The sequence below is a fragment of the Seriola dumerili genome, unplaced genomic scaffold, assembly GCF_002260705.1.
Source record: "Seriola dumerili isolate Sdu_G_001 unplaced genomic scaffold, Sdu_1.0 BDQW01000219.1, whole genome shotgun sequence".
In the NCBI taxonomy this organism is placed as follows: Eukaryota; Metazoa; Chordata; class Actinopteri; order Carangiformes; family Carangidae; genus Seriola; species Seriola dumerili.
The window spans coordinates 2,063,719-2,088,719 of NW_019174474.1; the positions used below are offsets into that span (position 1 = coordinate 2,063,719).

The 25,001-nt window shown below is 39.7% G+C and overlaps 2 protein-coding genes across 2 annotated transcripts in view; both read left to right on the plus strand.

Annotated features, from left to right (window-relative positions):
* Nucleotides 1-9,138, plus strand: part of LOC111228692 (solute carrier organic anion transporter family member 3A1-like) — a 35,330-nt gene extending 26,192 nt beyond the window's left edge. Inside the window, exons 3-10 of the mRNA XM_022754698.1 lie at nt 1,817-1,915; nt 2,003-2,275; nt 3,190-3,354; nt 3,447-3,645; nt 5,225-5,393; nt 5,863-6,035; nt 6,164-6,228; nt 7,554-9,138. Coding sequence (XP_022610419.1) covers nt 1,817-1,915; nt 2,003-2,275; nt 3,190-3,354; nt 3,447-3,645; nt 5,225-5,393; nt 5,863-6,035; nt 6,164-6,228; nt 7,554-7,906 — 1,496 coding nt within the window. The 3' untranslated portion in view covers nt 7,907-9,138. The remainder of the gene's footprint in view (nt 1-1,816; nt 1,916-2,002; nt 2,276-3,189; nt 3,355-3,446; nt 3,646-5,224; nt 5,394-5,862; nt 6,036-6,163; nt 6,229-7,553) is intronic.
* Nucleotides 9,139-14,552: 5,414 nt separating this feature from the next.
* On the plus strand, nt 14,553-24,601 carry st8sia2 (ST8 alpha-N-acetyl-neuraminide alpha-2,8-sialyltransferase 2). The gene is made up of 6 exons (XM_022754357.1): nt 14,553-14,913; nt 16,366-16,422; nt 17,482-17,622; nt 17,717-17,974; nt 20,793-21,086; nt 24,161-24,601. The coding sequence occupies exons 1-6, from the start codon at nt 14,816-14,818 to the stop codon at nt 24,471-24,473; spliced, it is 1,161 nt and encodes a 386-aa protein (XP_022610078.1). The 5' UTR covers nt 14,553-14,815; the 3' UTR covers nt 24,474-24,601.
* The last annotated feature ends 400 nt before the right edge of the window (nt 24,602-25,001 follow it).

Sequence of the window (25,001 nt, forward strand, 5' to 3'; positions counted from 1 at the left end):
TTTTTAAACTTCTGATTTTTGATTTGTCAGTTTTGCATGCAGATTGTCAGCAGAGGAAATTAGCCTTTGCCTGCTACCTGCCTTCTTTACATATTACAAACCCGTGAAGCTAGCAGAAGGAAATCCATCATGCTCTGACGCCTCATGGACACATGTGTCTTCATTCACTTCCGCTCTGGCCTGATAGTCAACCGCAAAGATGTTTCAGTTGTGTGAAAAAAATCATTATTTTCCCATGCCATGATGAAAGCCTCTGTTCTTTTGTTCCACTCCCCTCCCGGCCTAAATGAGCCTGTTTATACCACTTTATAGGTCCTGGGCCGCACCTAACGAATCTGTGAGCCATTTCCTTTATGTGAAGAATAAACTATGATGTGAATGGGGCTACAATTATGTGAATCTGTTGACTCCCTTCCTATGTGGGTGGTCAAGGCAGGAAGCAGACCATGCATTCACTCTGAGCACTTGCAGAGACATACAGAGCTTAGTCACAGTTTCCACGCTTGTTCATTAAGTGGCTGCTCCTGGCATTCGAACAACATCTTACAGGGAGACGTCGTGCTGATAGCAACAATGCTCAGACCAACCTGCAGCCAGTAAAAGGGGATGTTACTAATGATCCAAAGCAGGAGGAGGAAGCAGCGATATCAGAGATAATTTCATTTTATTTTGATGGTAATTTGAAGCTAGCATTGCCATTCGTGAGTGGTCAAACTTAGAACAAGATCTGGTTTGTCACTGTTTGCCAAGATACGGTCCAACACTCCACACTGCAGTCTAATAATACCACGGATCACAGGACATACAGACAAGGAGAAATTTGTCTCCCAAATTGAGCTTTGAGTCTTCATTATCTGCCTGCAGTCTGAGTCGCAGTGCCAGAGTCTCACCCCGCTGACAGCACTCTAATGAGGATTTTTGGATCAAGCTCCACATTTTTATCTCCAGCTGCCCACCAGAGCAGATTGGGACAAAACAACTGGTTTCTGTTGTCAGGTGTCTTCTTCACACTGTGTGTTCATATCTGTTTGTTCAGTATGTTACCCAGCGAGGGTGAGAAGGCATAGCCATGTGATCATAACAAGCACAGTCACTGTTTTTGCTGCCGCCACTGCTGCACTTGCCTTGTGGTTTTAACTGGCTGATTTGATCTTTCACGACAGCCAAAATGTTCCCCTGTTTGCTGTCATGCTTCAGCCCGTACCTTCTGGAAAAGCCACATAAAAGCAAATAAGACTCGCAAGTTAGATGCTTACATTGAATCTAAAATGTCACCAGGCCTTCCTTGATGTTGATGCATTTATAAAATTGACTCTTTGCCCTGCCTTCATTATAAAATGAATGATGAATGATGAATGTTTTTAAGGCATTCGTACATTTTAGAAATTGAATAAAACGGGCTCCACCACAGAAGGAAATTTGTTATAAACAAATTAAACATAACACAATACAAATGATAAACACAACAAACATCACAAATCATCAGCAATATGTGTGCAAAAATTGATACTACTTGAAGTCTCCTGGCAGGGGTACATTTTAATTCTGTCTGTCCATTATATTGATTGCACATGATACAATTTTTTTTTTACCAGTGGTGTTTTATAGCATCTTCCAGAAAGCATTAACAGTATTATGCAGAGCATCCAATCCAATTTTGGTTTGCGACCTACACAGTACAATTTGTTAGAACATCCATTCATGGATGTTCTAACAAAACTGTCCTACTTGTTTTTGTCACTATAATTATTTCTGAAAGGTGAATGAAGTCTGACCAAACCAAACATTAAAGTTGGTGTTTGTTTGTTCTGTGCAGGAATCCTCTTCTCTACGCTGGTGTTTGGGCCTGCCTGTGGCTTCATCCTTGGCTCCCTCTGCACTAAATTCTATGTGGACGCTATCTTCATTGACACAAGTGAGTTTCATATTTTTCCAGTGTTGCGTTATATGTTGTGTTTCTCTGTGCGTGTGGTTTATCGACTACTCCTGTGCCTCTCCACAGGTAAGCTGGGCATCACTCCAGATGACCCGCGGTGGATCGGGGCCTGGTGGGCAGGCTTCCTCCTGTGCGGTGCCTTACTCTTTTGCTCAGCTCTTTTGATGTTTGGCTTCCCACAGTCACTGCCGACCAAGGAGAGAGAGGAGGGGGCAGACAGTGAGCAAGTTATGCTTCCTCCCTCTCTGAATGCAGACTATGAGACTCCAAAGCCCAGCAATGGGGTTGTGCACAACCACGAGGCTGCCAACAGCCCCACCTGCTGTCAGCAACTCAGGGGTGAGCGAGCAAGATCCAGTGTAGTACTGCAGTGTTTGTACGCAAGGAGCATTCACATTCAAATATAAAATACATGTCACATATTGATTCATGTAAGAGGAAGTAAGGAACTCTAATTAAATAAACATTGTGCTACCAAAAAGTAAAATTACTCCAGCACATGTAACAATTCTACATTAAGCTTGTACCTTAAATAAAAGTACAAACGTACTGTCAGCAAACTTTCTAACACATTTTCCACAGTTTTCCCTCTCAGAATTATATTATATAATATAATATATTATATTTTTACTTTAGTAAGTAAGCAGCATTTAATTATGTAACTTTTTTATCATGTTGGATTTCATTTATAAAATCATATTATAAAATCATATTTTACTGACTTGTCACAGGTTTTGTGTGTAAAATCATTTTCTGCAAAGTCACTAGTAATGCCAGCTGTGAAATATATGTAGTGGAGTAAAAAAGTACAATATTTCCTTCTGATATCTGTTAGAGTAAAAGTATAAAGTTGTATGAAAGTAACCAGTACTCTGGTAAAGTAGTACTTGTACTTGAATAAATGTACTTAGTTTGCAGTTTGTTCCACCACGGCAGCTGCTCACATGTTTTAAAAGTAGAAGCACTCAACATAATGAAAATGCTGTTACATAAGCTACTTCATCAAGCTAAACTAGTTTTCAGTCACTGGAATTAGCTCAGATGTGTCTGTTTCACACAAATATATATATAAAAAAGAAAAACAGCTTTGGAAGCTCTGCACTTTATTCCATTGAGATTTCATTGATTTATTATTTATGTCATTTGATTGCCAACCAAATTTAATCATATGTGATCAGAACAGGTGAACAGGTGAAGGCAACAAGAGAAGCCTGTCTGTCCTGTTCATCCCTTCCTTATTTCTTTATGACTAGTGATCCCCAAGGTGACCAAGCACCTCCTGTCAAACCCAGTGTTCACCTGCATCATCCTGGCAGCCTGTATGGAGATCGCTGTAGTGGCCGGCTTTGCAGCCTTTCTGGGGAAGTACCTCGAGCAGCAGTTCAACCTCACAACCACATCAGCAAACCAGCTGTTAGGTCTGTATTCAGAGCACGCACACACAAGCTCACACATGCATCGTCATGCACTTGGGTATACCAGTATGATAAATCTTTTTTTCTTTTTGAAGGTATGACAGCTATTCCGTGTGCATGTCTGGGGATCTTCATGGGCGGGCTGCTGGTGAAGAAGCTGAACCTGTCGGCGCTGGGAGCTATCCGCATGGCCATGTTGGTCAACCTGATATCCACTGCCTGCTACGTCTCCTTCCTCTTCCTGGGTTGTGACACGGGTCCCGTCGCAGGAGTGACGGTCACATATGGCAACGAGTAAGAGAGAACCTGAATATTTGACAGCCATGTTTATTTAACGCTGAATACAGGATAGGGCAGGGTAGGCATTTTGAAAACAGAAAACTTAACAGAAAAGCAGAGCAGGAAAAAAAAATTTCAAATAAAACAAAGGGGAAAAATCACTGTAGACCTAGTATGTAACCAGTATGCAAGGGGGATGACGAGGGGTCACAAGTACACAGTTCTTCATTTTAAGAGGCTTACAAGCCAAAAATGTAGTTCTTGCTCTTATTATCAGTCTGAACTACATAGTTAAAGTGAGTATGTGAGATGTTAATCATAAAGTTCCCTGGTTTCAAATAGTAACTGAGAGTCCATTTTCATGACAAGGCGGGCATTGGAACAACTAACCAATCACATGCAGCTTCAGCAGATGAGGAAGTTGTATTGTATTGTATGTAGAGTTTTTATGCAAGTGTTGCCCAGGAGGAAATTAGTTCAGTTCAGTGTCAAAAACCAACATGATTCAGCAGACAAAGATACACTTTAGATGATAATGAACAAACTATAGAATACAACTGAAAATTTCAGTGTGTTTTAATGCCCTAGATTGTGAAATAAATGCATAGTTAACATTAGTGTCTTATGACCCAGTTATCCTAATAAATAAATATGAGCAGCTAACAACAGTATAACAGAGAAAGGTAACACTGCTGCCAAGATTAGAGGATTTCATTGAGAGTCTAATTGTGTAAATAAAAATTCTTATCACTGACAGTCTTTCGGCCACAGTGGGCTTACTTTTTGTTCAGACAACTTTGTGTTATGTCATGGAGACTAATATTTTCTATGCAGAAAGTGGCCTCATGTTCCTGAGCGCTGCACAGACTGAACGAGAACGGACTTCACCGAACCAGTCACCAGTTTAAATGCAAAATGAATATGTAACTGGACATTTAAATGGCTTAAATAACTGGTCAACTGTAACTATTTGCTCTTGTTGTATATACAGAGGCATTTATTTATTATTATTTCATAAATGAAGATGGATCACCCAGACTGTATCACTTTTAGTTAACTCACTGTAGCCAATTTTTTTTCAAAAGCTGAGAATCACTTGAAAGTTTCTAATATTAGAAGCAGCTTTATTTGTGCAGCATATTTCAAACACAGAAGCAATTCAAAGGGATTTACATAAGCAGAAGAAAAATATATATTTTTTAAAATTTAAAAACAAATTTTAAAAAGTACACAAAATGAAATAAAATACAAATAGACTAAAAATAATGATATGATACCCAGGCTTATTGTTGCCTTTATTTCTTGTTACTTCAACATGAAAGCAGGATTTTTGTCCATATGATGATCATGTAGAAATAGTGACTTTAGGCTTTTACTACTTTTCGATTTGTTAGCCTGAACCCAGCCTGCTCCAGAGCAGGTGCAGCTGTGCAGTGCAGTTTCCATGGAGATGTTAAAAGTGAACCAGAGACCCATGTTGTCACTGATAAAGAGCAGAGAGTTTTTCTTCAATTTTGTTTGTTCCTCGGACAGATATAGTTGGTACTTTCAGTGGGAAAGGGGTGCTCAGGTTTTTCTGTGTGTCTCTGTTCAGGACGCTTCGAGTGGGTGAGAAACCAGAGGCTCAATGCATCAGTCACTGCAACTGCTTCACCTCCTCCATCAGCCCTGTGTGCGGCTCCAACGGTGTCACCTACCTGTCCGCTTGCTTCGCCGGCTGCACCCGAACAGGAAGTGCTCAGACCACATCGAATATCTCTCAGGTCTTAACACTACAATTACTTTGTGATCAATGAGAGTAATCTGAAAATGGAATCACAATCTCTGCAGGCTATAGTTATCTACCACCTTGCACTGCAGGAAAACTATCGTTTTAATTACAAATGATGCAAACATTTCCATTTCCAAACATTTCTCTATGTTCTGTTTTTTTTTTTAATATTCAAAGTAAAACAAGTCCCAGTATTTCATAGTTCTGTCATCAACTAGCACTTGTTGGGCAATAAAGTGGTTCTGTCGCTTTACTGAGATCAGATGCTCTCTGCTCAGCAGCACAAAATCTCACTGTAACTGCTTTTACTATTACTCTCTCACTGCAGCAGTTTTAGCAGTCGTGTTACTTTTTTAAAGTGCAGATCATTTGGTTCCACCATGTTAATACCAGGCTTTCTCCTAAATATGAAAATAGTGCACACCAGATGTAACATGCGTTCCCCGTAATTTCATTTACAGAACTTGACGGGATGTACTTGTGTATCCGCTGACACTGAATCCGCCACAGCAGTTCCAGGGAAATGTCCAACGCCGGGCTGCCAGGAGGCTTTTCTCATCTTCCTGTGTGTGATCTGTGCCTGCAGCCTGGTCGGAGCCATGGCCCAGACTCCATCTGTCATCATCCTAATCAGGTATGTTTTGTGGATGGAAACGTATGAGAGTGCAGTGTTTGTGAAGAATACATGAATAGGTTTGATCATTCACAGAATCCAGTTTGAAAATAAAACACAGTGATTTATTCTGTCTGCTTGTCTTGAAGGACCGTGAGCCCTGAACTGAAATCATACGCACTTGGAGTGTTGTTTCTTTTGCTACGACTTCTCGGTAAGAACTGTTTAACAGCTTTTATCAGACGACACATTATTAATTTTAAACACTCTGGGTCTGTCTCGGTACAAGTGTGACACACTGACTGAGACACACTCAGATAATCTCATCGCTCACACAAACACAGGGCTCCATTGACCTCAGAGACTTTATTGGCTTCATTTATTTCCACACAGAGAACAAATAAACTGAATTAACCATACAGCATAAGTTGATGACAGTGGAAAAACAAATGGAGGTGGGTGGAGTATTTGAACTAAGAATGTCTAGATCGTGTTATCAAGAAGCACGTGGGCATTCTGTACATAAAGAGACATAGCCTGATATTATTTTAAGGATGTCTGTGTTTGGGATGTCATGAAGAAGAATACATTTCTGATATTAAGTAATAAGCACTCGTGGAGGTTCTGCTATAGTTGTGTTTTGTTTGGATTTGGACTATTAGAACAGGCCCTGTAACTCTTCTGCTATTGCTCCTTGTCAAAGTATTTCTCTGTATCACTCTAATGTCTGTATGGTAAAGAAGAAGCTACTACCAGCGGCCAGTTATAGGTATAATATGTTCAAAAGTGCTGGTAAGCAAATTTTTGTTACCTTGACATAGAGCCAGGCAAGCTGTTTCCTTCTGTTTCCAGTCTTTATGCTAAGCTAAGCTAACAGGCTGCTGGGTGTAGCTTCTTATTTACCGTACAGACATGAGGGTGGTATAAAGTTTATCATCTAACTTGTAGTTAGAAATCTAATTAACATATTTCCCCAAATTTCCCTAAACTATTCCTTTAAGAATGGTTTGAACATTAACACTTTAAAATCTATGTGTAATAGTAGAGCAGTTATATAAACTTTATTTAATCGGGTAGTCTCATCGAGATGAAGATCTCTTGTGTAAGAGAGATGTGAGTACAGCAGAGAGAAAGAAAAACCAGCAGAGCCAGACATAATAAAAGCACATGCAACATTACTGACAGTCACAGGCATCATTAAGTGGATCCAGAATTGAAAGTTTGAAATCAGCCAGTGGGATGAGACATTCAACTCTTAAAATCCTCTGTAAGTGATTCCATTTCTAAAGTTGGAAAGTAGTCTTCCCAAGATCAGTGTTCACTAGAGTGGAACTTGAGATCCACCCTGGTGAGCAGGCTTTAAATTTGAGAACTGAAGTGGTATACTGAGGCTGTTGGCACAAGTATAATGTGTTTGGGTTCAGTAATGAAATAATCAAAAGAAAAAATGGCCAACTAATGATTCAGTATTAACCCAGATTGCACATAAAGTCATTTTTATGGAAACAGAATGAGTTTTGTTGTCTCGCTGTTTTACAGGATTCATCCCCCCTCCTCTGATCTTTGGTGCTGGGATCGACTCCACTTGCCTTTTCTGGAGTTCAGACTGCGGCAATAAGGGTGCTTGCCTGCTGTACGACAACATAGCTTACAGACATCTGTACGTGAGCCTTGCCATCATCCTGAAGGGCATCGCCTTCCTCCTCTACACCACCACATGGTATTGCTTACGCAGGAACTACAAGAAGTACATCAAAGGTCACGAGGGCTACATGACGCCGACTGAGTTTTACCCGTCTCTCACAGAAGGCCCCAAACTAGTTGACAGGACAAAGTTTATATATAACCTAGAGGACCATGAGTTTTGTGAAAATATGGAGTCAGTTTTATAGTTCGTAAAGCAAGAAAAGGACTAAAGGACAATGTGGACATTCATATTCTCTCAAAGGAATAATATTTTATGATTTTATTCTTCTTTTCTCGAAAGGATGAAACAAAATGTTTTTGATAAAGGCGATCTATTTAACAGCCCGTTCAGGTCATAGGAGACGTTGCGCTCCACTTCGCTCCACGTTAAACTTTCGAAAGGGTCCATTTTAGTTGTTTACGTTATCAGCGAGGTGTTGTCCAGTGTTTGCCGGTGAATTCCTGTGTTGACTTGGTGGTAGAAGACCTCTACAGTACTGTCTGGCTCAGTCCTAGTTGATTATTAGTGAGTGGACATGATGCTACTACAACTATAGTTGCCATATTGTTTTAGGTCTGTCATGATCCCAGTGATCTGTATGACAAAATGACAGTTTCCTTTCACTCAGTGCACTGTGTGTTCTGTCCGTCACTCTCAAAAATGAGATTCTTATGATTTAAAAAGAAAAAAAAAAAAAAAAGTTTGGGTGGTTCTTCAGTTATTCATATTTAAAAGTTGCCAAGTGTTTACAAACTAATAGTTCATCACTTAATGCATTTTATTTTGATGCAGAAAGGTTTCTTATTAAAAGAGAACAGAAACACTCTGACTGGGTTATTATAGTGGCCTATTAGATGTTTTAACTGTCAGAAAATCAAGTTTAATAACTTTAAAAAAAGATAGTGTTCTCATGTCATCATGCACTGTTCAGTTTCTTGTTCTCTTGCTGGATGATAGACACTGTTTTTGATACTGCTTGGACTAGACTGTGAAGTCTTGTCTTATAGGTGCAAATGTGCAATTCATATCTGATACGTCCATGTTTATAACTAGTCTTGTGTCAGACTGCGGGTTGGTTTTTCATTATAACAGTTTGTTTCATTTCCATGTTTGTTTTTTACATCTGCAGAGTTTATTCAGCCTAATATGTCTTAATAAGGGATTATTCAATTAAGAATGTTAATTTAATTTCTTTTGACTTTTGCACTTAGTGGAAGAGCAAAGACGAAAATCAAGATTAATATTTTTCAAGTAAAAAAGATTAGGAGTAATATATTTATTTCGTTAGGCCCAGAATGTTTTATTAGAGTGTGTTTGAGAGGAAAGTTTAAATTACATATAATCTAATTGTCTGAGAAGTGTGTGTCTGAGGTCACAAAAGATTTGGGACAATTCATGGCAATGAAAATACTATGTTACATCATTGGGAAAAAAAAACACACAAACTGTGTCTTCAAGCTAGGTCTGTAATATTTGGGATGAGGTTTTCAGAAATGCTACAGGAGGATGAGTTCAAGGTCAAACAACAACTGAACAACTGAAATTATTCCTGGACGTGGTTTTGAAGAACTCTTTGACGTGACTCTGCACATACGACCTGCTTCTCTACTGATCTCTCTGCAGTTACAGTTTTGACATAGTCCCTTTTCTTACACTTTTTGTATGGCAACATATCATTTATTTTACTCTGGAAATAAATTATTTTTCAGAAAATAAATTGAAATATGAATGTTTTTGCCTTTCTTTTACAGACTTTTTCATTTTAGAGAGCTGCTGTGTACAGAGTTATTGCATTATATTTGGTTTTGTTTTATTCTCTCATACAACCTGCGCAAAACACACTTGTCAATATATTTACAAGTCAAAAAAATGATGAAAACGAAAGACAGAAACTCAGTCCAATGATTTACAACTTATAACACAAACGATGTGATCCATGAAACTAAAGCGTCACACAGGATTAAAAACACTAATTGTTAATATAACCTATTTTCATAGTGGTCCTGGAAATCCCAAACCATGATAACAATAACAGGTCTGCTTTGTCTCTGTTACAATGCAGACGTACATGAAAGCTGTGACACGCAGATGTAATTATGGTAGATATGACTAATTATACAAATAGAGAGATAGATAAAATACTTTTTACCATCTCTCACCTCCTTCCATTTTGTTTAATAAAAGTTTTTTGCAGCTGTTTTTAAAAGCTGTAACAAATTCAATCTCGTGTTATCTGGTAAACTTTTCCAATTTAGGGGAATGATTTAGATCCAAAAGAACCAAAAGACAACACAACTGCCTATGTCCTGTATGTATCATATAAAAAATATACATCTTCGAATACTCTATTCCTACCAGTGATATGAAAATTGAATCTGAGCTCCTCACAACTTTGATATACTGAATATATTCTTTTACATCAGATTCTCTCTTCAACCTTTGAACATTCTCATTTAAGTATTGAAGCACCATAAAGTGAAGAGCACAGAGTTTTCAACTGTCAGTCTCTATTCAAGGTTCATCATATATTCTCAATATTGTACCAAGTGCTCATTCAGTGAGATGTGAGGTATTGAACTGAGAAATTAATGGACTGATGGACAAGATTTCTCATATTTTGATTCGCCCAGCAGCTCTATAGCTTCAGGTTTAGCTCTTAGATTTTAACAGTCACTTACTAGCTGTTCAAGCTGTACAATGTGATGCTAGATATCAAACAATTCACTGAATGCATTCTCAACTAAATCAATACACAACAAATAATGCGTGACATGGATCAAGTTTTTTTGAAAGTTTTATCATATTGCTACTTTGTTTTATTGTCTTATTAAAAGCTGTAGAACTTTCATCAGCATGAAAAGTGGATCAGGCTGATATTTGATATTGATATACTACATGTTATATATTCTCTAACAGCAAACACTGCTGAGGAGGACAAACTGTAAATTTATCCTAAATTCAAATGGCTGTATACTGAAAATATACAAGGCAGCCAAGTTGCAACCAGATACATTCTCATTTTCAAGAGTAATGTCCCTTCCTGAGTTACTACAAAAACCTAAAATAGCAGCCTTCTAAAACATTAGGGGGATTAAAAAAGCATTCTCAATTTATTTTCAACCTCTACCTTGGCCGACGGTCAGCGGAGGCTGAAATATCCCGACTTTTAGTCACTAGTATGGGTCAAGCTCAAGAAATGTTGGATCCTACATTTTCTGTAATGCAGCTACATCTTTTCAATCTCTTGAAAGCTCCTTCCAAAACAACAGAGGTCATCATGCAGCTAGTTTATATACAAAGTAGTGCTCCTCATGAGGAGAAATCTGAACATGTTCCTTTTAAGTGCAAGTTTTCACAAACATTTTCACCATAGGAGCGGTGATTTAAATTCAAGCGAACAGCAAGAAATAACAGATGACATTTCTTTGCAGTCAGCAATCACATCCCTGAAATGTTTCAAAAGGTCGCTCTCCAGGTCTCAACAAAAGACACTGTCACACCTGCACACAGCCAATTAATGGCTGACATGAGTCAAAGGGCAGTTTGGTTTGGTTGGTTTACTGCGCGTTGGCATGTTGTTTTTACACAGTGCACAATTTATGTGCTGTGAATTTGAAGAGTGAGCAGAGAAGCTTGTGCTTGAAATCTTCAAATGAATCAAAGAAATGACCAAAGTTGAAGCCCACCCCCTGCAGTTCAACAGAAACCCAGCCAAAAATAACCTTTTCTTTTTCTGGTAAGTGCAGAACACCCACAAAGCTCACACATTTCATTTCCTTGTCATCTTCAAACATTAGCAGATACCACAAAATACATTCTGCTGCACTGGAGTGAATTTCACATTTTCATGAAATCATATCATTGGGCTAAAATAAATAATTGACGCCATGTAAACGATAAATAATAAATTATAACTTTATTCAAAATGTTAACATTTGGCTCATGTAGCAGCTGCAGAAACAGCCTCTTATGAAAACAACATGTCATCATTACTATCACTTATAAGCGTTTGTAAAAGTAAATGTAACATGCTCTGAAAAATGAGAAAGTGTATAGTGTGTTTCTTCCAGTGTCTTTAATCTGTGCATGTGTGTGTGTGTGTGTGTGTGTGTGTGGCTGTTAGGTGGTTGTAAAGTCTAATAATAGCACAATGACATCTTCAACAAGGAAAAAAAAATCTTGTGCTTGACAACAGTATCAGCAGCATCTGCTTCAGTTAACAATACTCTCTCATACACAACTCACTCCTGATGTTCGTCACATCAAAGAAACACAAAATACAACTGCAAGTCACCGGGAGTTTGTTCTTGAGGAAAGTCAAAACCACACACACACACACACACACACACACACACACACAGACAAAAGCCACCAACCTTGAAATAGAAGCTGCTGCAGGCAAGAGTTTTCTCTTTTAATCAAGATGCATCAATTAGCCTAATGGGTGCCTCGGTAAGACGAACTGTTACGCAACAACTCTCGCAGAAGAAATAAAGCAATAAATCCTCAGTGCAGGACTTTGACTTACGTTCAGGGACATACTGTATATGTTTCAGTGAATATGAATCTGATGGAGTGACTGAGTTCAGACTGCTGACATTTAGATTTTCATGCCTGGATGCAGATTTTTCAAGAATAACATCACAAAAAAGTGTCAAATCACAGTTCTGTATATAAAATGCAGCGCGTACAGTTTTAATCATGAATCGGCATTAGCTAGAATTAGATATTATTACCAGGGTAAATATGATTATGATTATTCTCAGCATTATGTGCACTCTCAAGGCTCCAGCTGCACTTTTCACTTTATGTAAATTAGCCCTTTAGTCGTATCTATTAAATACAATTGTGTGGATAATGTATGCATGAAATTTAAAAAAAAACAACAGACAGAGACAGACAGAGTGTAATACTTCATTTGCAATTAAACACCACACTAAGCATGTGTTATGCGTGCAGGAGACTATCAGGTATGTTTCAGTCATTGTCAGCAAATAGATAATAATACAATGTCCCCCAAGCTAGAAGGACTAAGGGAAAGACCTGAGAGATGGTGAGGATGCTAATGATGAACAAATGTACTGAGTACTGAAACAACAACCCCCAAAATGTGGCTAAAATATTCCCACAGACTGTAATTATCTAAACTGATAGCTTCCAGTGTAATGTAGCTGCTGTAATCAAAATGTCCAATGGACAAACATTTGTAATTTATACATAATCAAAACGTTAACATGTGTTAACTCAGCACTTAATCACTAGTTAATTAAGTGGCAAATAGTGAACTGTGATGTAAATCATTGCTCTGAGTGAAATGGGTCTTTGGCGTCACTAATATTTTATCTGCTAAAGGTGTAGCCTAGCAAACAACATAGTGGCAAACAGCAAGAAAGACCAAACATGCCCAGCTAGCTTTTTCAGGATAAACATGAGCTTTAAAATGTATACTCAAAGAAAAGTCTAGACACAATGTAAAATTTGATACTGTTGCAAGTAAAGTCCAGCTTTCAAAATCCCGCATAAATAAAATTACAAATATCATGAACAAAGTAGAATTACCGCCTTGCAGTTGTATGCCTCCGCCACTCTGAGAAAAATGATGACAAAATGAAATTTTGTCATAATTGCTGTGTGAAAAAGTGTTTTGTGCGGTCTCACTGACCTTGACCTTTGATCTTTCGCCACCAAAATCTAATCAGTCCATCCTTGAGTCCAGGTGAATGTTTGTGCCAAATTTGAAGAAATTCCCTCAATCTTGAATCAAGAATGGGATGGATGGACAACCCGAAAACATAATGCCTACTGTCCTGGCCGTTGTCGGCGCAGAGGCATAAATATACTGAAAGTATGGCATTAAGTGCAATAAAATTGCCCCTGTGACTGATATATCTTTATACATGATATATCATTATATTGTTAATGCATCAATGTGTAAGCAGTATTTTAGTCATAACTGTTCAAGGTGGAACTAATTTTAACTACTTCATATTAAATTTGGTCAGAGCAGTGCTCCTGAGGGTCAGACTCCCTCTAAGGGTCACAAAATAAATCTGAGCTGTTGGAAAGATGAAAACACAAAGTTTGCTATAGGCACATTAATATTCATTTTTGGACTTCTGTCTGATCTTTCCTCTTTTGTGAAATAATGACTAACTTTTAACTCAAAGAAGAAAGACGTGATGAGGGGAAAATTCATCTGAAATGTAACAAGAGAACTTAATCACACTGCTTTTTTGGAAGGAACCACAAGAGAGAGAGAGATGGTGCCCACTGGTTTAATCTTTAACAATGTTATCATAGCTTATGCTTTGTTATGTAAAATCTTTATCCGCAAAGAAACCACTAAGCTGGAGCTGCCAAATGTATATAGTGGAATAAAAATGACAATATTACCCTCAAGTAATGTACTTCATTACTTTCCACCACTGGTAACCAAAACTATATAAAAAAAAAAAAGATGTCCCAATTAGCCTCAGTAGGGGTCTGATCCAGGGCTCACTGGCTCTGTTTAGTGGACACAAGAGATTCACTGAAGCTTTGACCTCTATTTTAAGATGTAGGATATCAGACCACACATCTCCAGTTGATTACTGCACTGGCAATGACCCCTCTGTGCTTGGATGTGAGTCTACTGGATGCAAACCTGCCTCACACACCTGTCTGGCTTCCTGCATACCGCAGTCTTACACCGCCTCTCTCGGAGAGCTCAACAACACCTGGGAAGTGAAATCAAACTGTGGCTCGTGTACATACGGAGAGTTGGCCCCTGCGCCTTTAAGACTGCATGTGGTCAGGTCTACATCCCGCTGTCCCCATGGCAGGCTGCGCGAGTGCACGCTTTCAAAGTTTGACTGGGGAATAGAGGTAACAGTGGAGACGGCAGCAGCGTCGCCCCGTCGGGAAACAGACACACGGCAATCATCATCTCCATGAAGGAGGGGGGAGGAAGGATCGCAGCTCGCCTGGGAGTGTCCGACCCCGGCGATAAGAACAAAGGGGGGGAAAAAAAATGACTGAGCGGATTTTCGATTTCTAAATGGAAAACACAAGGAGGTTAATGTAACACAGGGTCTGCTGAAAGGAGGGACTCCCGGCTGCAGCCTGCCCCTCAGCCATGCCGCTCGTATTCCGCACGCTGTTGTTCGGCTTTGTAACGCTGCTGGTTGTGGTTTTGATAATTGATGATATTGCAGAAGTGGAGGAAGAAACTGCGTAAGTAGCCCGCCGTAATTTACCCACGCATGAGGTGTGAGAGCGAGTCTGTAGTGTAGTGGGTTGTTTTCTTGTCCAGTGAGGTTCTTTCCTTCAGGCTTTTTCTCAAGATTTAGTTGTAGATATGAAGTGGAGAAAAGGGAATAAATGAGTGAAATAAGCGAGTTTATTTGAATTAAATAGAAGTTTGGAGTTGAATGTGGAGCGTGTGTGGCTTGTTTCTTCATTTGTAACACTTGGGTGCAGCAGTGGCAGCTGTTCCGACAGCAGCCTGCCTGGGTCTCCAAGGATTAGGCTATTTGTCTTGCAGCAGCCTGCATGCGGGATAGGATACATTTACACTATAAGAGGGAGTGTGTGTGTGTGTCTGTTTGTGTGTGTGTGTGTGTGTGCGAGAGAGAGAGAGAGAAAGACAGACAGGAGGAGATGGATGGGGAGGGGGCAACAGATTGGGAACAAAAGAGGCTTTCTTCTTTTTTCTTTTTCGTTTTTCAGACTTTGAAATGTTGAGCAGTGCAGCAAAAAAAAAAAAAATGTTCCAATTCACACACACATGCCCCACTTGCATTTGACCTGCAAGAAAATACCTTCTTTATTTAGCATCAAAATACTTGTGTCACATGTGAAACCAAACCAGACCTCAACAGGGCAACATCCTCCTCCTGGTCTCATTATTGTCATCACAAGCTGTGAAGATGTTGTGCTACCTGAGCAGCAAGTAAGACCCCTCTCTAAATCTTTTGGATTTTCATATTTCCCTTTCAGCAAGAACATTTTGTTTTGAATGCAATTACCCGGCTGTGGCTCACGTTGTAATGAGGTCATATTGGTTTGTGATGTGCCGTGGGAGAAGAACCAGAACCAATTGCACTTCTGCATAAATGCAGCTTAAACGTAGGAATATATTTAAAGGCCACCAGGTTTGAAAGAATGAGTGAGAACAGCCCACTTGTCTGTCAGAGCAGCACTCCCCAGTTTCAGTTTCACACAGCTGCTCGCAGCTTGTCATGATTTTATCACATGTGGCCAAGGTCATGATTGCAATATTGACTGATGCTTAAAAATCTAGATATACATACAGTATGTTTACTGTAAATGCATTTTGGCTCGTGCATTCGACACCCCTGTGGAAAGATTGCTCACTTCCCTGTGAAAAGAAAACCTCCTTTCAGTATAATGGGGCTCCATTAAGGCCACATTTCTCCTCATTACATCAGCAAATGGGCCCACAGTGGATTGCTCTAAAAATACCTTGATGTGTGCCTTTCACCCTCATTCTATCTTAAAAGATGGAGGTACAGCAAGCCTGCTAGTGAATACATTGGGAGCATTACTGTTACAAGATATGATTACGGGGAGGTTTTGAAGCATTTGTCCATTATCAACCAAGAATCCAGGCTGCAGCATATGGTTCTTAATTCAATCTAAATCCTTTTTTTTTTTTTGTTCTAGGAACACTGGACATTCAAAGAAGATGAACTTGCAGAAGCTCCTGCCTAAACCACACAGGTCGGAAATCCAATTATCTTCACACACACACACACACACACACACACACATATATACACAGTACATACACATACTGTATCATTATAGACCACTAGCGGGAAGCTTACTGGTCTCTCCATATAATTTTCAACTGGTATTGGTCATTTGATTCCTTTGCAGCTTTGATAACACAGTGAGTCATTCACAGTGAGTGTCTTGTTACTTTTCACAGAAAGAAGGCAGCTGCTATAAATACGCATCAGTGTGGAGGTATCCATGTGATGATGGGAACATCTGTCATAAGAATAAAGATGGACTCAAAGTTAAAGAATCCTGTATTTCAAATAACGTCACTTTATTGCATTTAAATTATTCTAAAGGTCACTGAAGCCATATCCAATGAAGTCAGTATTGTAGATACAGTGGTGGAGGGAGCATTCAGATACATTACTTAAACAGAAGCACTAACTAACCTAAAAAAACTCTTTCATGCGTAATTGTACTTGATTAAAGGACATAAGAGTTTCACAAAGTATCAAGTAAAATATGTCATCTCTGGGTGTTATTTCATTATTAAATTACTATTAGTATATCAGTGGTGCAGTAAATAAGTGTAAATACCATTTGACTTGTGATGGGTTGAGATGGAGCTACAGCTTTGAACTACATTATAGTACTGATAGATTGTTCTATAATAATGCATTATATTTAATATTGAAGTAGATCTTTGTGTGTAAACTCTTAATGTGCAATGTAACTGGTAACTAAACTGCAAAATGGTGTAGTGCAGTAAAAAGTTCAATATTTCTCTCTAAGAGGTACTGGTGTGAAAATGTAAAGAATAAAATGGTGAATAATACTAAGTTAAATTTGAACTTGTATAAGTACAGTTCTGAAGTAACACTATATAAATTATTCCCAAAATCACAGATCTGTCCCAAATATGACACCCTGGGAGCAACTCATACAAAAACCCTTCAGTTGAAATTCACACAAATAACAAGCTTTTCATTTCTGATTGATGAGAATTTGAAAGATCAGCATTGTGTGTCAATAACATGACTCTCCATCCTCATGTAGAAAGGCGGCGGCACACGTGGATCCAACTGCTTTGACAAGACTGAGCATAGATGTGAACCACCATCGGCCGAGCTACAATCACACTGCCAAGCTCTCGTCAAACAACTGGACCTTCAACAAGACCCTCTCCAACCTCATCAGGCAGAATCAGAATTCTCCACAATTATCTCGGCAAGGCTTTACACTTCAATAAGCGAAGTCTTTCATAACCAGTCTGTATCTTCTCCTTTGACAGGAAGAGTATTCTGAGATTCTTCGACCCGGAGAGAGACATCTCGATCCTCAAGGGCACTCTGAAACCAGGAGATATCATCCATTATGTTTTTGATCGCCACAGCACCACGAACATCTCAGAAAATCTCTACCGTCTTCTGCCAACTGTATCCCCCATGAAAAACCAACATCACAGGCGCTGTGCCATTGTGGGAAACTCTGGGATCCTGCTGAACAGCAGCTGTGGCCCAGAGATTGATTCGCACGACTTTGTTATCAGGTATTTTCTTTTTCCATAGAAACAGCATGAGTGATTTCAGGGTTGGAAGTCTTCCACTTGAAAAAAAATGATAAAAACCTGCAAGTTAAAGTAGACTGTAATTGAAATGGATTAGTAAATTAGTTTCAGTTTTAGGTTTATCTCACTTCTACTAAGGGTATAATTCACATTTGAATGATAATCACTTTCTCGAGTTCTCGGTTTAATTCAGGTTTGGAGTCGGTGCTCACACAGCTGGAAATATATTAATTGCACTTTTGAAAGAGCTGTCAAAGCCTTTTAATGATTTTAAGTTGGAAACAAACTTCCAGACTGAGAGCAATTAAATGCATGATTATACATGAAATTGACATTTTGAAAAAGCTTTTGCATCCGGCGGCAACACACCGTGTTTTGCAGAGAGACACCGGTACTCTCAGGGGTCCTGCTTTCAATTACCAGAGAGCTCTGTCTGTGAAGCCATCAGCCAGCCGTGTTTTGTGTTTGGGTGTAAGCAAAAGAGCCACTGAGTGGGTTATTTATCACTATTCATACTTGTCATTGCATGAAATCTGTCGAGAGTTATTTTATGATGGAATATGCAAAAAAGTTTTTTTAAAAAAAGTATAAAAGTATAAGTATTCAGGTTGGGAGTCTGTGTACATGGAGGGACAGGCGAACAAAGCAAACGCTATGTGCACTGGTATTTACTGTGAAAAACATCCACTCATAAATCAGTGCTGTTGTTGTATAAACCAAGCAGGAAGCTGTCTGTGGTAGCACCTTGTTGAGCTGATTGATCGATAGCTGGATAGACCTCAAAATGTCGGCATGTCCCTTTCTTTTTTTTTTTGTAATTCTGAAATTGATTCTGTTATCTTCGCATCTTGTCTCTTCTAAGTGCTGCAATGTTATGCTGATGAGGAGAGGTCATGATTCCTAGACTGTAGCAGCATGATGATAATGCCGAGGCTCGGCGGTAATGGTCGGGCTGAAGGCAGACAACAGGGAATGTGGCATTTTGAGAAGCTGAGGAATTTACTCTTGGCATTCACATATCAGATAGGGAGTTAATGTCTCAGCTAAATATAGTTCTCTGCCCTGTGCTTGGTTTTCACAAAGTAGGTGGACAGTGTTTGGGATGCTCGTTATAGATGATTTTAGCTCAGGGATAATTGGGTACACTCCTGCAGTTTAGTAGAACTTAAAAAAAGAAACAGCACTAAGTCGGCCGATGGTGCACATTTGTCACGTTTTCAGTTGTAATCTCTGGACAAACTGTTTCCTCATGCAGGTACATTAGCAGCCGTGCTTCACTGACAGTTTCCATTAACCTGTAAGAGAACCCAATGTCCCTGTCCAGAGGGCGGATCGATCGTATCAATACTGGCGATACTAAGTCTTGTTTTGAGTATCGCACACCGATCACCTAATTAGTTCGGAGAATTCACACAAGAAATATACGTTATTCACTATTAGAGACTGTCCAGTGTTTTAACAGGCGTGTGATTAAACATTGAACTCTTGTTAAATGAAATGTGTATTTTTGCAAATTGTTTGTTGGTTAAAAAAATATATATATATACCAAGAAGTAGTCTATTGATAATGCATGCAAAGATGGAGATGTGTGGTTTTCACTGGACAGCGAGAGCGAGTTGATACCAGAGTGTAAATTAGAGTACGAGGAGATACTTAACAAAAAAGCACTCCCGGTGTGTTTTCCTGCCACGCGTTACGAGAGTAGAAAAGCTCCACCATGAAGATAATAACCAGCTTTGTGTTTTCTGGCATTTATGAAGAGGCTGAGGTTAACATCAGTAAACTAAACACTATTCTGCTGAATTTTACTTGTTTTTCTGCTGTATTTCACTCCTGGTTAAAGTTTCTGCAGAACAAATGCTGTGACTAACCTTGGTGAGGTACAGATGGATGATAAATTACTGGAGAAAGTCAAATAAATGTGTCTTACAAAGGTGTTGGGCCAACATGAGGCGTTAGAACAGCGTCTGTCCTCCTCCTACCCTGTAGTCCGCTCCTGAAATTTCCCTTATTGGTATTTATCAGTGTTTTACTATAGTATGATGGTATCCTTGTAAAGTGAACATTTAAGTGACGGCGAAGACCGCAGGATATGAACTGCATATGTCTCTCATCATCTCATCATTTTAGTACCAATCAGCCCCCTCATGTCCTGTATGGAACCATCTGCATTAATCTTTTATTCAGGGTTTTCCTTTAAATTGTCGCCCATCTTTACATGTCCTACTTTTAACTAAACAAAGGACGGGAACAGGCTCCACTCGCTGTCTTTGTATTTAGCCTCTTGAAATTCTTTAGGATGCTACAGTCCCTGCCAGGACCAAAAATCAATTGAAATCACATTTAAGATGATGAGCACTTACAAATTTTCTTCTTAATTTTTTTTTTTTTTTTAATTAGCTCATTAACAACAGTCCACTAGACACACTGATATTTCCACCTCTGCCTTCATCAGTGTGTGTGTGTGTGTGTGTCTGTGTGTGTAGAAAAATGTAAGAAGAAAATGTGAGAGCTCACCCTAAATGGGATGACTTGGCTTTTATCAGTCACTAAGTGTAAATTGAAAGGGAATCCTGAGGGAGAATTAGGAAAGTTCATTTTATGGGAGACCTGTCTCCTCCAATGAAACACATTTCATTGGGGAACTGTGAATTTGCTGTGTTTCAGTTGCCCGCTGACTTGCTTTCAGATGTGTATGGTTAGGGAGGTTCAGATCAAAAGAAACCAGGCATTCCTGTAGGAAATAAGGTCACATTTGCAGTCTATGATATTGAGTGACCGATGCTTGCTTGTCCAAAGGTGTAACCTGGCGCCAGTGGAGGAGTACTCTCGGGATGTGGGGCGGCGTACCAACTTGGTGACCATGAACCCCTCGGTGGTGCAGCGGGCCTTCATGGACCTGGTCAGTGAAGAGTGGAGGGATCGATTCCTGCAGCGGCTTCAAAGCCTCAGCGGCAGCGTGCTCTGGATCCCGGCCTTCATGGCCAAGGGGGGAGAGGAGCGTGTGGAGTGGGCCCTCCGTCTCATCCTGCTGCACACTGTGGACGTGCGCACCGCCTTCCCCTCGCTGCGCCTTCTCCACGCTGTCAGAGGGTAAGATGCAGCTCAGGCTCCCGGTGTGCTGCGTCCCATAAGAATACCTGTGAGCAGCATAATCAAGGGGGCTGGTGGCAAAGTCTAATCTGCAGCTCAGCTGGCTATTTTTAAAAGGAGTATTAAGGCTGATCACCAGGGGCAGCCAATGTGAGAAGGCTACTCTGTCTCCTCACCCGAATCGTCTCACCAAATCCGTCTTAATGAAGTATAAAATGTGTGTGTTGATTCTAAAACAAATGGCATAATTCAGGTTTTATTTGTAGACAAGGATCAGTTGTGGCTCTCTTTAAAGGAATAGTTTGACATTTTGGAAAATGTATTTATTTGCTTTCTTGCAGAGAATTAGATGAGAAGATCAATATCACTCCCACTGTTTGAAAGGGGGGAAAGCTTCGCCTGGCTCTGTTCAAAATGTTAAATTATACCTACCAACAGCTATTGTTGTGTCATGTTTGTTTTAGAAATGTAACAACACCAGTGGTCTACAGCTCTGAGGCTGTAAATGTAACTACTAACAAATCTCATAGTTGGGTGTGATATGTGACAAAGGAGGTATAATGTTTACAGTGTTCACCATCTTAGCTTGGCATGGTAGCATGCTAACATTTCCCAATTCTCACTAAACAGCTGAGGCTGATGGAAATGTCAAGATTTGTATTTGGTTATAAACTGAAGTATTGGACAATTTTTCATGTCCTGAATTCATTCTGAGGAGGATATGAATATATGTCAACCTAATGATGGTGCCAGAGGAAATGGGTTTGCCAAAGTTTGTGGGATTTATCACCTGAGGAGAATGAATGAATTTATAAAAATGCCATGACAATTCATCCAGTGTTTGATGAGATATTTTATTTCCTAGGACCAGCGTGACTAAAAACAACAAAACTACTCCTTTTGAATTGAGGCTTATTTCTCCACTGTTTGACCAGGTGTTCATCCTTGACTTTTTACACTGATGTTGACACTGATTTGAACATTTTATGAAAATGCTTTCTAATGAAAATATGAATTTCTGCAGAGATCATTAGGTGTCAGGTTGCATGCTCATTCGTCAGCTCCAAATTATTTAGATTCTGTTGTTGACAGGCCTCTGCAGGGGCTCAGGAATAGCACAGATAATAAGCAAAGTTCTTAAAGCTGTGGTATAACAGGACTTGTTTGGTGTGTACTTTTTGTTAATCTTTATTATTTGTGTTGATTTAGTTTAGAGCCGGTCAGGGATCTTGAGCTGTGCTTTTTGCATATCTGTCAAATCCAGCCTCCACTGCCTTCAGGCTTTTATAAAATCCCTCTCTGCTATTTTTTTTTTTTTTTTTGCTGTCCCTGCCTCCCTCTCATCACCACCAGACTCTGCTCCGGATCTTTCCTGCCTCGTTAAAAACCTAACAACCACTGCTGGTCAGTGACCAAATTATGCCATTTTATATGCCCCAACTAACACTCGCTATTGCAAAAGGGTAGAACTGGGCCATGATTTTGATTCATGTAGTTCACAGTCTGTGAGATCTGATTTCACCAGAGAGGAAATGATTTCCCTGACTTTCTCTTACAGATGAAAACACATGTCTTTGTCCTTTTTCTAGTGGTGTCTGATAAATGCTCCCTCTGACTTTGTCCTTTTCTCTGTTAGGCTGAACTTTAAATCCCCATCGTCTACAGTAGAAGACAAAGGTTCTGCCTACATTCATTCCAACCAAACACCATATCAGATCCTTCCACTGTTAATTAGACCTTGCTCTCTGCTCTGGTTGTTGGGATACTGATCACCTGCTGTAGTGTGTGTGTGTGGCTGGATTGTAAACCTGCCCACTATTTGCCCTTCATGGCACATGAACTGCTTTAAATAGAACAACCTCTACATCTCAATACGACCTTCCACACTTACCAAAGAGCATGTTAGGAAAGCTGAGGGGGGGCGGCAGCGGCAGCGATAGCCTCGAGCCTGAAAAGAATTGGCCAGTGACTGGAAAGGAAAATGAAGTTTGAGCAGTGAGCGTTTGACCACCTGCACCTGAAGTGGCTCCCAAGGGAGACATGTGGCGTCTCCCTGTCATAGGAGCTCATAGGTCACCTAAAGTAGAAGAAAGCAATTGTGCTGAGCAGCTTCAGTGTGTGCAGTTTTTTTTTTCGACGTGTGGCAGTAAAATAACACATGCTCAGCAAACAGCCCGCAGAAACAAAATCCACCTGAACCTGTCTCAAATGTGTAGCCTTCAGGGGTTGCTTCACTTACAATTAAAGCTCTGCCAGTGTGGAGAGATAAATCGTTCTTCTTCACTAAACAGTTTCCATTATTTCTTGTGTGTCTTTTGTCTTGACACTAGACAGATATAAATATAAATCAGAAATAATTTGTTTCTTTGATGGCTGCGCTGATATCAAGGAAATTGCACTAGATTCAATATTCTTGAGCCAGTATCTTTTAAATTGGAAATGTGTGGAATGACCTTGTTTTTCTGCTTTTAGAATAGGGCTGTGAGTGACGATTATTTGAAGCCTCAATCTGTGGATTTAATCATTGAACCAAAAGGAAAAACAAAAAGTAAGAAAACAGTTTAAAAAAAAAAAAATGCTAAGTAGCAAATCCTCCCATTTGAGAAGCAGCAACCAGATATTGTTTTTTTCGTCACAAATGCCTCTCGATGAATGAGTTAAGACATGAGGTTTTACGGCTACAAGACTAAATGACTTGTTTAAGGGTTTTTTTTTTTGCAGTGCATCCACTGAGCAGGAAGAAGAAGAAGAAGGAAAAAAGGTCACGTATTGATCTGTGAGCAGACAGATCTTTGAAGGGACAGTCGGTCTGCAACACAGAAACATGCTCTGAATTTTTACTTGTGACTTTTTAGAATTCAGCTCCTCTCTGTTTGCTCCGGCATCCTGTTTATCTGACTTAATGTCAAAACCCAGAGGGAGAAAGGTCTTACTCAAGGAGATGAGTGTTGCTTCCAAGTGAATACTGACTTCAGTGTGCTAAATAGAAAAGAGCTCTGGGGACCTTGAACATTTTCTACTTTTTACTGTCCTTCTACTTTAGCTAATGACACACTGTGTCTCTTTGTCAACAGGTATTGGCTCACCAACAATGTCCACATCAAGCGTCCAACCACTGGCCTCCTCATGTACACGATGGCCACTCGCTTCTGCGAGGAGATCCATCTTTATGGCTTCTGGCCCTTTGCACTCGACCCACAGGGCAAACCAGTTAAATACCACTACTACGACACTCTGAAATACGAGTACACGTCCAGCTCCAGTCCTCACACCATGCCTCTGGAATTCAGGACCCTGAGCACATTGCACAGACAGGGGGCGCTCCGGCTCCACACTGGGACCTGTGATGCGGAGAGGAGACCACAGAGGGAGCTCCAGAGCAAATAGCTGGATGGAAGATCACCATGGGAACTACTCTCTTGACTGAGAAGACTTTATACAAACAGTTTACTTGTTACTGTACTTTTATGAAACTTGAATTAACTTATTTTCAGTAATTGGAATGAACTTTATTTCTATTTTGAGCTCTTGTAGTGACTCATTTCACTGGTGTGTTTTACCTTTTTAATGAGATTTCTATGGCAACCTTTAAAAATAATGAGACCGTTTTTGTCCAGCTCCCTTTTGCTGGTGTGACCCAAATGTTCACAGGAGATGCTGTCATGTCCATCTGTTGGCCCCTTCCTTGGACAGCCAACGACCTTAAAACTAAGTTCCCAGCATGGTTATCAGTTCCCAGCATGGTTATAAGTTATGAATTAAGGATTCCAAACACATATTTGTTTGCAACTCATAAATGAGTCATGAGTTGCCATAAATTTAATATTCTCAGTTTATGATATGATAGGGCTTTCATTAATTGTGTGTTTTTATTTTACCCAGAATGTGAACAGCATGAAGAGCTGTTGAATTAAT

Bases quoted from the DNA above. Each gene is read 5' to 3' on its own strand.
- st8sia2 (XM_022754357.1), top strand. From the start codon at position 14,816: ATGCCGCTCGTATTCCGCACGCTGTTGTTCGGCTTTGTAACGCTGCTG. The intron at 16,423-17,481 runs GTCGGAAATCCA...ATCCTCATGTAG, and splicing joins CTCCTGCCTAAACCACACAG to AAAGGCGGCGGCACACGTGG. The intron at 17,623-17,716 runs GCAGAATCAGAA...CTCCTTTGACAG, and splicing joins ACCCTCTCCAACCTCATCAG to GAAGAGTATTCTGAGATTCT.